The 17,490-nt window shown below is 40.6% G+C and overlaps 1 protein-coding gene across 1 annotated transcript in view; it reads left to right on the top strand.

Moving 5' to 3' along the window:
* Window positions 1-17,490, top strand: part of lrba (LPS responsive beige-like anchor protein) — a 177,479-nt gene that overhangs the window by 112,607 nt on the left and 47,382 nt on the right. Inside the window, 4 exon segments of the mRNA XM_051070266.1 lie at window positions 14,005-14,122; window positions 14,349-14,451; window positions 16,219-16,334; window positions 16,512-16,624. Of these exon segments, the coding sequence (XP_050926223.1) occupies window positions 14,005-14,122; window positions 14,349-14,451; window positions 16,219-16,334; window positions 16,512-16,624 (450 nt within the window).

Here is a 17,490-nt window from a genome sequence, read left to right as displayed (position 1 = left end):
CGACCCACTGCTGACGCAGATGGGAACAACTTTACTGGCTTAACTTTTATCTTTTTTTTTTTTTAGCTTTGTTACTCTATTTTTATTTCCTTGTTTGTTTTTAAGTGTAATGTATAAATCTAATGACAATGGCCAACTGATGGTCATTCATCCATTCTTGTTACTTCTGTGTGCCCTTTATGTGCTGAGAATTTCCAGAATTATCTGTGGTTCCTAAAGAGTTTCCCCCTGGTTTATATTGACTGGAGAAAAGATCAGGAGCCTGTCAACAGAGCTCTTTGATCTGAGCCTGTATGACGACTCTGCACTGATCCCCTCACGAGCACAAAAACAGTGTCCATGCCTGTGCAAATCTCTGCCAGCTGATGAGTAACCTCACTGCTTTGCATTTTTTTCTGCTCTTCTGTCTTTCTTTCCTACTGTCTCAGCCTAATTCCTCATCTCCCTTTCCTTTCCTACCAGATTACGCCAGTTACCCCCAGGTGGCTTGACTCTGTCTGTACTATAATGTAGTTTACATTAACAGAACAACCTCTAAGTCATGATTTGTCTTTTTAGCATATTTGTAATATGTTTTTAGTTTCTTATATGAAGATATTTTTTATTGAAGAAAGAAGAACATAAGAAGTAGTTTTGCACTAAGGTTGAATTGAACACTTTTTTTCACTCTTTCATGTATGTGTTGAATCCATATTCTGCAGCATTTATTCTACATAGTAGAAAATTCACATTGTGCATTGCAAAGTAAAAGTGCCCCAAAGTAATTTACAACAGACTGGCACACAGTCATATGGTCCAAGCAATACATCTCTAAATGTTATGGCTTTGTTTTATGGCATGGCATGACTTTAGGTATTTGAAGACGACAGTGGAAAAAAATGTGTCTGTTTTGCAACAGGATGTTCAAAAGTTTCTTTCTTGTGTCTGTCAGAGTTACTGTGCTTTGTACTTCTAAGTGAGTGATAAGGGAGGGGGATGTCAGGGCTTGGCATTTTTAGGTAGTGCTCTTTTTTCCTTTTCCCCTCTCTGGAAACACGATAGCTGCAGGAAAAGTGGCTCACTGCCTCACAACACACACCGACGTGCACATGTGCACAAAGACCAACATCAGCACACATGTGAACTGAGAGAGTACATTTTTGATGCTCTTGTTCACACGTTTTCTTTCTGCCTCCCAAACCCGGATGGACCCAGCTGCTCCCTCCGTAGAGGGCTCAAAGAAAATCATCGCAGGCAACTAATTGCCTGGCAGGCCCCTGCATCTGCTCGGCAGATAGCAGAACTGATGAAGTCACAGAGCAGATGTATGTTTGCCTCTGTGTATGTGTGTATCTGTATATGTGTGTGCGTTTGGGAGAGCCCTCTCTGTGTTTAGGCACAAGCCATCAATATTGCATGGGGAGTTATTGTTGCAGAGCCACTCCTGGAGACTACTAATATTGCATGAATGAGGAAGTGAAATTCGTTCTACTTCCAGCTGATTGGTTAAAGGAAATATCTGCAAAAACCTGATTGGATGATATTTGTAACCCTCCCTTAGATCCCTATTACGTCCTGAGTGTATATTGTATATCCTGAGTGTGTATTTTGAACTATTCCAGTGTTCTTACAGAAAAAAAAAAAATCTAGTTGTGGTTTCAGTATGTGGTACTTTCACCATGTAAAAATTGCCAATGTTGTATTTAAAATAGTTTTTATTAAATTGGCTAATAACTTGTACACTCTAACTTTTTGTCATTACATTTCAAAGAGACAAGAATTAATTATTTGACAATAAACACATTTAACTGACTCAAGATAATCACGCCATATAGCTATGTTAAAATGATATATAGTGCATGATATTAGGAATTAGAGCACTTCATTTTAAATAACATGTTATTTTTGCCTCATATGACCTACTCAGTTTGTTGTGTGTAGTTGTAGTTTACAAAAAACTGCACACAGTTGATTCAAGTACAACTGTGCTGTTATTCCTGAATCCTGTGGATATACACGGTGTGTTTCCAAAAAGTTTCAGCCAAAGGCCAAGCGGAAAAGTGTTTTTGGAAAGACTACCAGTAAATTTTTCCTAAAGGTCAGTGTCCAACCTTGGACTATGCAGTGATAAAACCCCCATTGAGAAGACATTGGTAACTCTAATTAGTGGGGTGGTGACGGCTACCCGGGGTTAGCTGGAGTGGATGAATGGATGGTCACTCACTCAAAGAAAACCACCCTGGTGTTATGTAGCGACCAGTCTCATATCGTTAAGCTCTCCTTAAAGTGTCAAACTGCTGTGACTGCACCCCTCCCCCGCCCTCCTGCTCGCTCCGCCAAACTCTCATGGTCACCAGGGACGACCTTCGGCTGCAGCTGCCAATCACAAAGAGCCATGGCAGCAAGAGGTCTCCGAGAGAGGAGCCTATTGATTTTCCAGTTAGAGCCTAAGTAGTGTGTGCTATAGGACTAACAGACAGCCCAAGCAGGTATGTCATTATCAATGAGGCCAAGGAAACAGATTCCTTCACTCTCACCCATTCATAATGCCTGCCCACCCGCCACTTCCCTTCCTCCATCTCTCCTTCATGCCGTTCCACCATCCACTCCCTCCACTCTCGTCATCCGCTCTGACAGAGTGCATCCTGAGATGGTCAATAAATCGCTCGGCCACAGTACGACAACAACTAGCAGAGTGATGGGTTGGGATGACCTTCTTTCTCTACTTTCCTTCACTCTTTCACTGTCTGACCCTTCCTGCCTTCCAGTTACAGTAATTATAGCACCTTGAGGACATTACCACAGACAGACTTGTTAGCATCACAGCCGTTATGTGCCCCTCTTGGATTTTCCCCCATCCTCGAATCTTCAACATCCGGGGTCAGTTTAATCTCAAGCATCATTCCCTCACGGCCCACTTTGGCTCATCCAGTCATCAGTAAACCCAATTATCATCATACAGCTCCTCTAGGTTTGCCTCACTGCTCATGTCAAGTCGCTCTGCGGACTTTGGGAGCTGCTCTGCATAAAGACATGTGCAAACAATTAGGAATGATTTAAGCCAATTAGAGGAGATAAGGCCAAATAGAGGTTTAAAGCTTCCTGAAGTGTATTTCTGTTTCCCAGTAGAGCAGTAAAGTCTTGTTACCTTCTCTACTGTCCTTTATCTCTCTGTCTCACACACAAAATACATATGCGCCTCTTTCCCTTTTGAGTCTCAAACCACATTGATGTTGTGCTATAGTGTCTCCAGTAGTTAGAGTGAGGTTATATCAGCAATGATGAACCCATGCTGTAGGGATGAAGTCAGCAGCCCCCAGGCCAGATGTGGGGTGTTAAAGAGTGATGGAAGAAGACTTGTTAATGGTGGGCTTCAAAGCTTAGGAGAACCTGAGATACTGGTTCCTATGTTTGCTTATAGCCCATACCCTTTTACTTATATTTGTCTGACTTCTTTTTTTATTTTGGCCATTGTTAGACTATGAGATCAAGGGCCTTATATGGGCAGAATTTAAGAGGGTTCTTTTTCTTTTATTGTCTGTGTTTTTTGTTTTCTTTTTTAGCTATGCAAGCAGGGTGTCTCAAGGGAGACGCCACTTTGGTTCAGACAGAAATAAAATTCAGGTCCCCAGAGGATGAATCTTACTAGCTTTGGCGGTCCTCTGACGTTTCCTCCAGCGCCACCATGGGGTTGACATTTTGTTTATTTTGTGTGACATGTCTCAACAACTTTTCAATAGATTGTCATGAAATTTAGTACAGACATTCATGCCCACCTTAGGATGAATTGTGAGAACTTTTGTTATTCCTTAATGTTTTATCTAACACTATAATCACGTGAAAATTGTAACACGATAGAAATAATGCCTGCTAGACATCAATATGTTGGCACCGTCATTATGACAATTTCTTACTTTGAGACATAACAACTATTTTCTGCTACACCAATCATTTTGCGTATCCTTGTGACTGCAGTTGTTTCAAAGCTCTGTTGTGTGTTAGTCATGTTTAAACATCAGTCTGTCTGATATTCATGCCTTGCAGTTTATGCTTTAATTTCCTTTTCTAATCAGGCAGTTTCAGCTCAGTTAGGAGATATTTGAATAATTTTTTTTACCCTTGAGGAGCCAGAAATCGTTCAGACTTGTGCAAAGCAGGCTGATGAATGTCTGTAGAGAGTGGTAACCAGGTAGGACAGGTTGAGGAAAGACAATTGCCACATTGCTAATCACATAAAAAAAACATTAGAGACAGTGTCATCTCACCGACCTAATGATGACTAATGTCTCCCTTCCAATTGCTCTTCCCTCACACACACATTTACACACACAACGACGACCCCAGGCAGTGGGGTCTTTTCACAAATAAACATGCTCTGCCACTAGCCACCGGTTTGTGACCTGACTGTGGACCTTAACACAACCACGGACCACTTGGGCCGAGACCTGGCTCACACTTAACCAAGCACCTCCAGACAATGAGCTGCCACCCCCTCCTTGCACCTGAGCCTGGCCCCTCCATCATGCTCTATCTCTGGGCTTGACTGGGCCAGTCAGGGGGCAGGTGCCTCCCCTCCCTTCCTTTGATTGATCCCCTCTCTCCATCATTTATTCCCTTCGTCTGCCTCTGACACATGTGTCAAAGGCAACACACCAGCCTGATGGATAGGCCTGTTTATGGATGCCAGTCTGCCTGGTAGGCTGCTGATATTACAATCAGCACCTGTGTACCTGCTGTTCACACAAGCCTCTGCTATTCAGCTGAGGTCAGAGAGACACTCTGATTGAAAGATCGATGTCCAGGGCAGCATATTGGAAATTGGAATTGTAAATGTGGTCTTGTTTTGTCAGAAAGGTCTGTGCTGCGTTTCAGATCATAAAACCAGATCCATATGTCATAGAATTTGAGTAAATATCTAGTTTGTTGAACTTCCTTTTATCTGTGTTTCTAAACTCTCATAAATACAAAGGAAAAAAACGTCTCGACTGGGACATGATATTAATTATAGCTGTTAATTTCTAAAAGTAATTCTAACCAACTGCATTTGTTTTTATAAGGTAAGCCGATTGCATTGCTGTGTTCTCTGTGTAAAGACATCTCGTGCTGGAGAGCAGAATGTTACATTGCTGAATTCTGGTGCCTCCATTGCCATTATGGTTAATGACCCATCCAGTCTGGTTGAAATGGCACATCCACAGGGACAATCTGCAGATTACTTACTCATCCAAGACGCGTTTCTGGCAGACATCAGCACAACAGAGCTTTACTACTGCTCTGTAGGAGAAAGACTGTAGAATAAGGATGCAGTATGAATACAAAACTATTCTAAAATGCAGATTATCATTAATTACTTCAGAATTATATCATATAAATAAGTTTTGTTGGTGTTGATGACTTCTCCAAGCCATTAGTTAACCATGCTGTTAACTCTACATCTCAGAAAAAAAACATGATCCACTCTCCTTTCTTGGACTGTGGATTTTCATTTCCATTTGTTTAATGGCTCAAGTAAAATTAGTTTCACTCCAGCAGTCACAGTCCTATTCAGTCCGTATACTAATGAAGTGCAAAGCCCAAGTGAAATTAAATAGTGAAATGCCTTATCGTACATCAAATATTATTTGATTCTCTTTAAAGCTGCACCAATTAAAGTTTTTAACAAGGGGCAGGTTGTAGTGACCAACCTACAGATAATTATCAGCACCTGTAAAATTCCCCTTAGCCGCAGAGCATTTTAGCATCTTTCAGCTCATTGTTCTCACAGCTCACACCTTTACAGCTTTGATTTAGTCTTACTGATGTCATCAGCATCGTTTCCAGGTGCTGCAGCTGTTTTCAAAAGGCTTCTACTTCAGGCTACCTGGCCAGCACTAAAGTGCAGACAGACAGAGTTAGAGATTAGCTGGTAGACATATTGTAACATTTAGCAGCTTAAGAGCCAGATATTTACTTTATTTCAGAGGACAAAAAATGAGCTACAGAGAGAGTGAATATTGGACTTGGATTTGTCATGTGGCCAAAGTCTGACTCCAAATGGATGAGAATGGTGCTCTGTGTTTACTGAATGTGCAAATAATTTTAGCCAACACATTTGCTTTAATAACTTAATAGCTGATAATATGTCAAGAAGTTGTTTTTACAGCTTGCTTCACCCAAAAAAGTCAATTATTAACTACCTTAAATCAAATCATTAATATTTATATACCTCAAAATCTTTTTTACAGTCTGCACAGCATATGGCACCCCCTATCCTGAGACCCCCAAAAAGCCAGTCAGCACAGAAGAAAAGACGTTTTCTCTTATAAAAACCCGATTGTCTCACTGAGATTGTGGTCTCTTTTTCAAAAGAGACCAGTGTATAGATAGAAAATTCACTAACAAGTTACAATAGGTGAAACTGAGAAAAGCAGTTACAAGTGGAATAACTAGTATTTGAGTATAGTCTATTAAAATGCTTAAGTGAAATGAACATGTGGTTAAAATTCCTGTGACCTGATGATGCGGTATCACTAGTATATGAGTCTAGAGAACAGAGGTGATGAGACAGTTTTTGCAGTAGAGCCTCATAAATAAATAACATACAATGCAGTTCCCTTCTGTTGGTTAAACAAGACCTTCTTTTACTCATCTGTAAGCACATCTAAGTGAATCTTGTACTTCATATATAGTTTAATTACATCATAATTTACCTGCCTCCAGAGTACCAAAGATGCTTACTAATTCAGTTCACTCTATTACAGTTGTAACTCTCAAAATGCTTGTCACTGATAAACCTGTAGCTCCAATTGAGTCACCTTCAAATTCTCTAAAGTCTCCACAGCCTTTCCTTTATGCAAGTGCTATTCTCTCCCTCTTCTTTTGCTTCAGACAACCAACCTCAAATTCCCCAAGAGGGGTGTACTTTTCACCCCACACCTACTTAAGCTGGTCACAATAGCCGGATTAGAAAAGAATTTACTTCAGTGAAGCCTCGCACCAACCCCAAAAAAGCCTATCCATCACTAAATAGCAAAATGGGAGACTGAAGGAGAGCGGGGAGAATGCGATAGGAGCCGGTCAGCAATCTTAACCTGTCTGATGTTTGCCATGGCAGCTTACAGGGAGTAGAGGGCCAATAGCATTGAGTCTTAAACAGCTCCCGTTTCTCAGCGGTAGCTCTGGGCTGTCGCTTTGATTTTCTAAATATTGGTGAAAAGCATATACATTCTTTTTCACCTTTTCCTGATGTGCAAGTGTTTACTGATGAGCTTTACAAATCAAGGAACGCATTTAAGCTCTTTCGATCCCATCTCAACAGGTGCCTAGCAATACCATTTAGGGCTTATACTGGGCTGCACATTTTATATGCACTGTATCCTAATACAAAGCTGACCTCGGTTTTGATGGCTGATTTTTGTTGCTGTGGTGTTGTTTTCCAATTAATTAGCTCACTCTCTGACCCTGTACAGTGGAAAATCAATCAAGTAAGATTCAGACTTCAATGCTAAAGGTTTTAAATGTGCAACATGATAATGCAAGGACAGCAGAGAGGATCTTCTCAATTTGTGGATGTCTGCTGCATTTCACACCCCTCTTCCCCTCACTTATGTAGTCTTATCCCTTCTTTGTTCCTCATCACCTTTGAGCCACCAACTCTGCCCTTTGTGGCCCCAGCCTAAGCTGTGATGGGGGAAAAAAGAAAGCGCTGATCTTGAATATTTAAGAAAAAAAAATTGGGGTTGTTTAATATCCTTTGACATACCTGGATGCTATCTCTTGTGTAATTTGCCAAAATATGTAACACTTTGGAGTTGGAAAGACTAAAAAATTGTCATATTAACTTTTCTGAGGTTAGAACTTGTGATATTCTCAATCTTTAAATTCCATGTTTATGTATTAGTGTTTCATGTGGCCACTTTGGTATCTTATTATGTCTCAGGGCCTTTCTAAGGCTTTTGTGCTGATAGCTTATGCCCAAAGGCTGAATGTCTAATGAGTTAATGCACTGTAGTCTTCACTTCTCTACCAATTAACCCCAAGACCACTGCAGCATTTCCCTAAACCCACACAAGACCTTTTTTTGTTCCCACTTCAAAAAGGCTAAGCAGCCAAGGAAGGGAAGGGAGAAAAGGCTAAACAGTTAGCAAACATTGAAAAGGGCCAGAAAGGGGTTTAATCCTTATTAGGCTAAATTCAGACTAAGTGGCCCCAAAGATCCTTTCAAAGGCAACTTTCTTTGGGGAGTGCAAACTCTTACTGGGTGACATTTGGGACTGAATGCATTGAGCCTTTAGGCTTCATAACCTTACACTCGCTGCAAGCTGGGCTTGTTTATTTTGCTTTAATTCTCTCACACTCCAGCGCAGCTTCTTAGTTGTGTTTATTTTTTTTGACCTTGTAGTTTGTTTTACTTCCCTCGAGGCAAATAGAGCTTTATGTGTGACCAGTGATTACATCTTGAATTAGTTACATGATGGTAGAACAATTGTTCCTATCAATCATTGGTGGACACAAATGGTCTTGACTACTGATACTGAAGCATGTAGTACATGATAGTACATCCGCTGTTCTGTTTTCATTGTCTGTTCTTTATTATACATAAATCCGATGTATAATGGACAATATATTTTAGTTATTTGTATTTGTTACATTTTCCATAAGTGATATATTAACGGGATAGTTCAACCTTTTGGGAATTAGGCTTATTAATTTTCTTGCTAAGTTTGAGATGAAGCAATTGATACCACTGTTGTGTGTATCTGTTCAATATGAAGCTATAGCCAGCAAACGGGTAGCTTAGCTTAGCATAAAGACTGTAAACAGGGGGAAACTACTATCCTGGTTTTGTCTAATAAACATTTTCTATTACGTTTCCATATAAAAAAAAGTGTAGAATGTGTATTTTAGGTTATACTGCAGGGTTTGGTAGTTCGGGCTATTTCTTGGTCGGGCAGTTACTTCATGTAGTAAAGTCTTATCGTCACAGTGAGGTTGGCAGGCAACCAGTAGAGACTCCAGGAATAGAAGTGATGAGAGTGACTCTGGGCAAGAAAGTGAATAAGTGTATTTCCCAAAATATTGAACTAATTTTATTTAAAGAAGTTCCCTTGGGAGCTTGATTGTGTCAGTTTTATATATTTTTATATTACCATTGCTTGCCCAGTTGCACGACTCCCAGAGTTCAACAGTCATGCACATGGCTGGCATACTCCCGCAGAGCCACAGAGGCTTGAGGATAACTGCTGGAGTGTGAAAGTAGAGTCATGTGGCCACGCTGTCTTAAGGTCATATGTTTTCAAGTTCTTTTGATTAGGGAGTATTGTTTTCCTCTTGAATGACTTACCTACATATTTTACTTGCAGCCCAGCCTCCCAACACCCAGCCACTGCCACTGCTCTGTGGATTGAAGTACATACCTCTTTCAAAGTATTGCTGCACTGAGAGTATGCCAGTGCATTTGTTTTTATTTTTTTTCCAGTACCTACAGGACTCTCAGTTCTTCCTGCTCTCTCTCTCTATCTTTTTTTTCTAGCTATCACTCAATCTCAAAAGCAAAATCTGTCTTAATTGGCTCCAGAGGGCTTGGGGAGGCTTTGTGTCAGTGGTGATGAGGGTCCTGATTGGTCCAGAGGCACAGGCAGCCAACAGACCCTTGTTAGTGTGTCGGGGCCCTTTGCTTGCTCGTTAGTCCGATGAACTCATTTACTGATGGGGGGTGACAAGGCCTCGTTTACCAGTGTGGAACGGAGGATGGTTGGGGGGGGGGGCAAACAAGAATATGGAGAAGGAACAGAGAGAGTAGAGTGTAGGACTATGAGAGATATAAGCTATACTGTTTTTGTGGATGCACCAGATGAGAGTGTCAAAAAAGCTCTTAAATGTCAGCTTGTGTTTGTCGGTTCTTTCTTTCTCATTTGCTGCAGCAGTAAAAGTGCAGTTGGCGTCTCGGTCCACTGAAAGCCTGTTTATTGTAGATGGCTTGATTCTGTGGTCAGTCAAGTGAGAAAAAGTCACAAACAGCATGGTACTGATGTAAATATATATAGCAGTTTACTTACTGCATATGTGAATTGAATAGGAAAAAAGGAAGTCTCATTTAATTAATAAAAGTCTTCAGAATCTGCAGCCTGTGCCCATTGTTTGCATGTTAAAATCATTTTGTGACATGTGCATAAGTGTGGAGTGGGGTGTCAAGGAGTGGGTGGTAAATGACTTTTGGGAAATGAAAAGCAATAAGCAACTCTACATGCTGATGATAAGTCCACAGGTTTTTTTTATGAATTCTATCAAGTTCTCCCAATACCGCTTGTCCCTCGTCTCTGTTTTGATGTTGATGGATCACCTCTCTTCCTCCCGCTCATTAATTTCATCACCTTATCTCCCACACCACTTCATTTGACCAAAAGGTAATAATAAATCCCTCATCCATTATCCTTTAACCGAGGCAGCCATGCGGAAATACTTAATAACAGGCAACAAATTGAACTTCAATCACCTCATTTTCCTTCAAGGATGCGTGGCACATTACCCTGAATGAGCAAATATGCATATACCACTTATCTCACACTGTTTTTGTACAGTTTTAAGCATTTCTTTTACAAATAAAACATTACAAGTGCTTAAATTAGACTTTTTATCATATTTTATGACAAGTGGCTTCTGTCCTCTTCAACTCAAGGGCCTTATCAGCCCATACACACACACACACATACAGCAAAGGCAGTTGAAAGCCTCATCTATCTTGAACCTTGCTGCTGATAGTTGGTCTGTTGCTCCCTTAACTCTTCCTTAATCCGTTGCAGTTTCAATTAAATTTCATCTGTGTCACAATGTTCCTCCACTTGGCATTACCTGTGTTTCTAAAGCGGTATTGGTTGGTGAAGAAGACTGGATTTGTAGGGGAAGGGATGATGGAGAGGGTTCATTGGCAAAGGACTGTCTGCGAGATTCAGTGGTGACAGTTTTTGTGTGTGTGTATGTGTGTGTGTGGGTTTACACACCGTAGCCACAGTCACCCGTCCCCTCTTCATGTGTCCCTCTTCATTCTGCAGTCTTTTGGGCATCTGACAAAGACAAACGACAGTGCCTCAGAAATGAGCAGCAGCCCGGGTGCACAAACAGGTTGAAAGAGGAGGAGGGAGAGATGTAGAGGGAGAGACGGAGAAAAAGCATTGCAATCAAGACCGGTTCCTTTGTTTTCTGTTTGGCTGTGTCCTCTCGCGTGACGCTTTGAAATTGATCTCAGGACACACCAGACCTGAATCCATGGATATCGTTCCACTTGAAATGAAACATCAATAAAACTGTGCTTTATACTCAACCAGTCATGTTGACCTATAAGCTCCTGATACATTTAATGTTCCTGTATCATCCCTTATCATTTCATTTAGATTTTTATTATTACCTCAGCAGTCTTTTTTTTATTTAGATAAATAAAAATGTAAATTTGATACAAGGCCTAGCATAGCCTGGTTTTGGTGGTTTTTAAAAAAAATATTCCTCTTATGCTTCTGTAGCATTACCGTCTCTTTAAGCCTGACTGATCCAGTTCCACCACTACTATTTATCACAGATGAAGCTGCTGCAGCCATAACTCCAGCCTGGACAATAACCTCCACACCGTTGTAATTTGTCCAGACGTGGTCAGAACAGCTAGAGCATTACAGCACGGATAGTTTGTCACACTCCTTGTCACCCGCTCTGCTTTTTCATCTGCAAGGGAAAAGGGCGCTGGCGATAGGGACAATGATATTGGGAACATAGAGTGCTATTTACAGCATTCCAGGAGATTCATCGGTCCAAGGGAAAAATATGATATCTGGCTGCCTCCGCGACTGTCATATCTATCTGTAGAATCAGGGACTGCAACTTCATCAGTTCAGCCCTGGGCATCTTCTTGACATCCATCGCAAGGTCTATGAGTGTACTCCAGGGGATGAAATGAGTCAACCACTCTCTTTTGGAGGTGAAAGGTTACTCGCCAAGCATTCACCCATCATACACCTGAAGACATTTTTGATCAGCTAGCATGAGAGAAGCTGTTTTTACAAAATGAAAGATAAAATTGTATTGAAATTTCTTTGATCAAGGATGACTTGTAGTGGGATTTCTGCAGGGTTGTTGACATGTTTATCCTGATAGCCATCATGTCTGTCAGTAGACAACTAATCAGGTGTTGTAGCCTGTTTGTCACCAGACGGTGCTTAGTTACCAGTATGTCCTGTTGTCATCTGTTTATACAGAATAATATACAGTTAAATGTTCCAATATACTACTCTTATCATATGTTGAAATTTTTATTTCAAACATCTAAACTAAAATGAAGACCAGAGGGTATAATAATAACTATAATAACCACGATGTTATCGCCTGCTAACTTAGCTTAGTGTAAAGACTTAAAATGGGGAAACTGCTAGCTTGGCTCTGTCTAAATGTAACAAAATCTGCCTGCTGGCACATCTAAAATTAACATACTGACATGTTATACCTTGTTCATTTAATTTGTGTACAAATACAAGTTTTAAAGCAGCAAATTTTGTAACCTTTGGACGAAGCCACAGTTGCTGTTTCCTGGTTTTCAATCTTTGTGCATAGCTAAATAACCTGCAACTAGTGATAGCTTCATATTCACTGCACAGACATGAGACTGGTATCAATCTCCACATCTAACTCTCAGCAAGAAAACAAATACATGTATTTCTCTAACTGCTGAACTATTCCTTTAAAGGAATGATTGGGGGATCAGAAAAGTCCTTTTTTTTTCTTTATTTCTGAAATTGACATTTTTACATAAGGGCTTTCTGAACCTTCTTGCAAATATATTAGCTTGTCTTATAAAATACTTATTCCTTAATGATAAAAAAAATACTGCACATCTTTTTGACAGGGTTGGCTACAATCTGATGGTGACTGGTATAGTCATCTTGAGCCCCTGTTAAGGAAGATAGTAGTCTGGCGGATGCGGCCCCAGCCAGCTTCTCCAAGCCACTAATCCACATTTAATTGAACTCCAGAGACTTTGAAGTGAATCTGTGATGCAGGCAGGTTTTATTCCTCAGAGAGACAACGAGCGAGAGGCTGTCCCCAGCTAAAGGCCTCAGCTGGTCCCCTCTGCTGTCCCCTGCCTTTAATGAGCTCCTTTAACTTAACACTAGGCCTAGGTTACTAGCTCGCATTTGAATATTTTTGATTAATAACACAAACTCCGAACCCTGCTGTGACAACCTAAAGTGTCCCTTTTACCTTTCTACCGCATCCCTGTACGCCCCCTGTCAGCAGACGCCTTTGAAACTAAAAGCAGAGAGGGAAACAAATGCCTAGTTAACAAAGCAGTGCTAAGTAGGTTAGTAGCAAACCTAAATGCTGGATTAGTAGGGGTACGAATCATGGGGGCAGAGCAAAGCATCTGGTTCTGTCAGGCACTGTGACAGCCATCAGAACAAGTTACTCTGACAACCACAGCACAATCTCCACAGGGACAGATTAAGCTCAGTTCATCGAAGCATTTTTAAATCTGGAGCTGGCTAACATAATATTGTTTGACCCCTGTGTCAGTTACCTCCGTGCAAATAAGAAAGTCAGTCTAATCAGATGTTTAGCATAAAATAGGCTTATCCTTGTCACATCAAACCACATTTGTATTAAAGCTGTTTGTTTTTGTTGCTTATATTTACTGTAATGTTCTGATATTCATCTTCACCTGTGTGCTGTAATATGGATTATCTTTTAGTGAAGTAAACACTTCCTTCACTCCTTCAAGCTGAGTAGCCCCCATTCTCTTGCTGAAGGAATCTCTTTTTCATTGAGGCTGATCAATATAAGACATTAATCGTGCTGTTGAGGTCGTCATGCCATCACTGTGTGAAAAATGAACTAACCCAGCCTTCTGTCTGCTCTTTCTTTTTCTCTCCTTTTCCTTTTCTCTCTCTTTTCTAATCTCTTCTGTCGTTTTCTGGTCTCTTTCTTTTTAAAATTTCTTTTCCTTACTTCTTCTTTTAACCCCCCCCCCCCCCCCCCCGGTCTCGCTGTCCCTGTTCTGTTGTTCAGATTCTAGCCTATACGGAAGGTCTTCATGGAAAATGGCTGTTCACAGAGATCCGCGCCGTCTTTTCCAGACGCTACCTACTGCAAAACACTGCTCTGGAAATCTTCATGGCCAACAGAAGTAAGACAGTACCTATAATTACCTATATGTAACAATTTGACCTTGTTATTGTAACCCTGATGGATATACATACATAAATCTGGCATTTTTATGTTGAAAAATATAGGAGATGTGCATCAAGAGCTCAGATGATCTTATTAAATATTAAGAATATAAGGATGATCCTTAATCTTAATATAATCCTATATGGTTTGAAATTAATGTATTTCTCTGTTCCTCTCTACAGCTGCAGTCATGTTCAACTTCCCAGATGCTGCCACTGTAAAGAAAGTGGTCCACAGTCTTCCTCGTGTTGGGGTGGGCACGAACTTTGGCCTCCCACAGACCAGGTCAGACACACAAACCTACACAGTCACTCTTTTTGTGGCATAACAGCTGATCCATAAAACTGTCCTTTGTTCAACACACTCCAGTGCTGCATCTGAACAGATCAGAGAATTAATGTTATGGGAAAACAGAGAATTAAAGTTATGGGAAAACAAAGGAGACAGAGGGAGAGCTATTAGATTGAATTTCCTCCCTCTCTCTCTTCCCATCACATGCACACATTGGTTGATCACCGATTTGTCCGTCCCTTGCCCCCTCCCAATCGGCTTCACACAAACATAGTCCAGTTCATTTATTTGTTTCCATCAGTGTGAAGCAAATATTCGCTTGTAAGCCTGCAGGGCACACCCCCCCCCCCTCCAGCCCTGACCTCATCCCCCCTTTCACATGATGTCTGCTCTGTGTCCGGGCAGCACAGAAGCTAAGCCCAAGCTAACTGCTGGCATATGTCTTGTGAAAATCAAGAGAAATAAAGGTAGTGTTCAGAAAGTCTTGTGGTGCTTTTTATGGCACATTTTAATTATGTGGTACATTATGGTAAAGGTGCAGTATTTTTCCAGTGTTTGAGGAAAACTAAGGATGAAGATAGTATTTTAAATACACTAAATTTTGAAAATCAAGACTGCCGAATCTCTTTATCCAGGGATTTGTTTCAGTTTCATCCTTCATATTGTGCAATTTTTTCATCATTAATCTGAGTTACAGCAGTTGCTATCTAGTGGGATTTGTGAATATTTTGAGGAGGTAACATGTTTGTGATAGGGAGAATCAGGGTCAAGGGGAAATGTTTTCTCAGTATTAAGAAACACAAAACCCTGTATGTGGCGACATAACAGTAAGGGCTATGTAATCAGTCTGTGTAAAAAAGTGCATCCAGTAATGAGTCAGTAAGGAGGTAGTCAAGAGTGTGTGCATATGTAACGCACACAGAGAGTTGGGGTAAGAGAATGTGTGTGTGTTTGCATTGAGCTCATTAATCAAGCTAGTTTGCAGGCCAGAGACACCTTGCCTCTTTGACCTGAGGACAGCTGTACAGACCAGCTCAGTGCACACACACCATCTTCTATAGCACAAATTTAATTCATATCCAGAGTCCTACAACAGCAATTACACAATCACATTTTATTGTACTTAATATTGTTAGTCATGGACATAATTCTACATTTTAACAACATCAAGCACCCTCTGTCTTTTCTCCACTCTAAATGTTTACATTTAATTGTGATGTAATCTACGGGATATATCTAAACCTATATAGAAAGTACATTCATGCGCATTACTGCTTGATTACAATACAGATCATTAAAAGTAGTGTGCCTTTGTAGCACACTTGTCTTTGGAAAGTCGTATTTTCACCTCTGAGAGACCTAATGACTATAATCTCACACCCTGACAGTGATTAATTCCATCATTTTCTTTTGTTTTAATTGGATTGGGGGTCATTTGTTTTTGTCCTACAGCATACATCATGCTCTGGGGCCTTGTACGTGTGCGCACACATGCACACAAATATGTGTATTCGACCCCAATTTATTGCATATTTGTCTTCTTAATTAGCAAGAGTGTAATTTCAATAGATTTTTCATGAAATGACATTTGTGTTGCTAAAGTCTAATAAAGCCTGAGGCTTTTTTAAATCTAAGCACTACTCTTGTGATGTTGTGACTGACTTTGTCTCTGTACTGCTTAGCTCCAAAGCTCACCAGGGCAAGAACACTTGAATGACTACAGTTATTTTAATATCTGTCACTCTCTGTTTGTGTCTGTAGGCGAATCTCCCTGGCCACACCAAAGCAGCTATTCAAAGCATCCAACATGACTCAGCGCTGGCAACGTCGGGAAATCTCCAATTTTGAGTACCTAATCTTTCTCAACACCATCTCTGGTGAGGACACCACCCAGTGTTTTTACAGACTGTGGCACACACCTGTCAATAGAGGAAATGTACACAACACAAAAAAAAACGCAGAAATCATTTTGAGCTTGTGTTGTGAGTCCTCGATACTATGACGTGTACAATCTTTGTTGTGTTCTCTTTTCTCATTTTCTTTACTTCCTCCAGGTCGGACTTATAATGACCTAAACCAGTATCCGGTCTTTCCATGGGTTATCACCAACTACGACTCAGAGGAACTTGACCTCACTCTGCCCAGCAACTTCAGAGATCTGTCAAAGGTAAGACACTCAGGCACATCCTCTCCTCCTCCTTTACCAGACTATTTTTTTCTTTTTGCAAAAAGAGAGAAGGAGGACAGCTAAGATGCAAGAAACATTTGTGTGTGTGTGTGTGTGTGTGTGTGTGTGCGCTGTTCTATTTTGTTGCCGTGTAATTGCCATTGATCATAGTTTAGTGAACCAGCTCCTTAATCACTAGTGGCTGATTGCTATCTTTACACAGACGTAGCGATGTCTTTCTCATTCAATTACTCACATATTTGAGTAGAAGACTTAACGTTACTGCAGAGTTTAAAAGCAGATACTTTTAACTATTTATTTATTATATATTGTTGACATCACCCCTAACCCTCTCTTGTATGGGAATCTAAAGCTTTGGCCAGTTTTGATATACGTGCAAATGTAGTAATGTGACAGCTTTCCCAAAATTGCAAGTACTATACATTATACATAATCTGTGTGATTAGTTGTTGACTTCTGTTGGTTGAGGCAGTCCTGCCCTGCTGCAGTTAAAGCTAAGCCCCTCATGTTCTCCCTCTGTAACTCCCATTTTTTTGGCTTAGCTATCATTTTCTGTACATAATTCAAAGTTCATAATTGAATTCTTTCAGTTTGACCTTCTGCAACACCCCAGGAAGTGAAGTAATACTCCCTGGTAGCTCCAGGCATCAAGTGATTGGCTTAAAACAATGAAACCTGCCCTGAGATGCTCCCTGGCACATAAATACACACACTTGCACTGCTGAAATTGCTTAAAAGAGTCTCCCCCATGTTGTAAGTAGACATGCAATTATTTACTTGCATGAACTCCCTCCCTTACACGCAGAAAAAAAACTAAAAAACACACTCCAAAGCTTGCCAGCTCC

The sequence above is a fragment of the Lates calcarifer genome, linkage group LG5, assembly GCF_001640805.2.
Source record: "Lates calcarifer isolate ASB-BC8 linkage group LG5, TLL_Latcal_v3, whole genome shotgun sequence".
Classification (NCBI taxonomy): Eukaryota; Metazoa; Chordata; class Actinopteri; family Centropomidae; genus Lates; species Lates calcarifer.
This window is presented reverse-complemented; position numbering and strand designations above follow the sequence as displayed.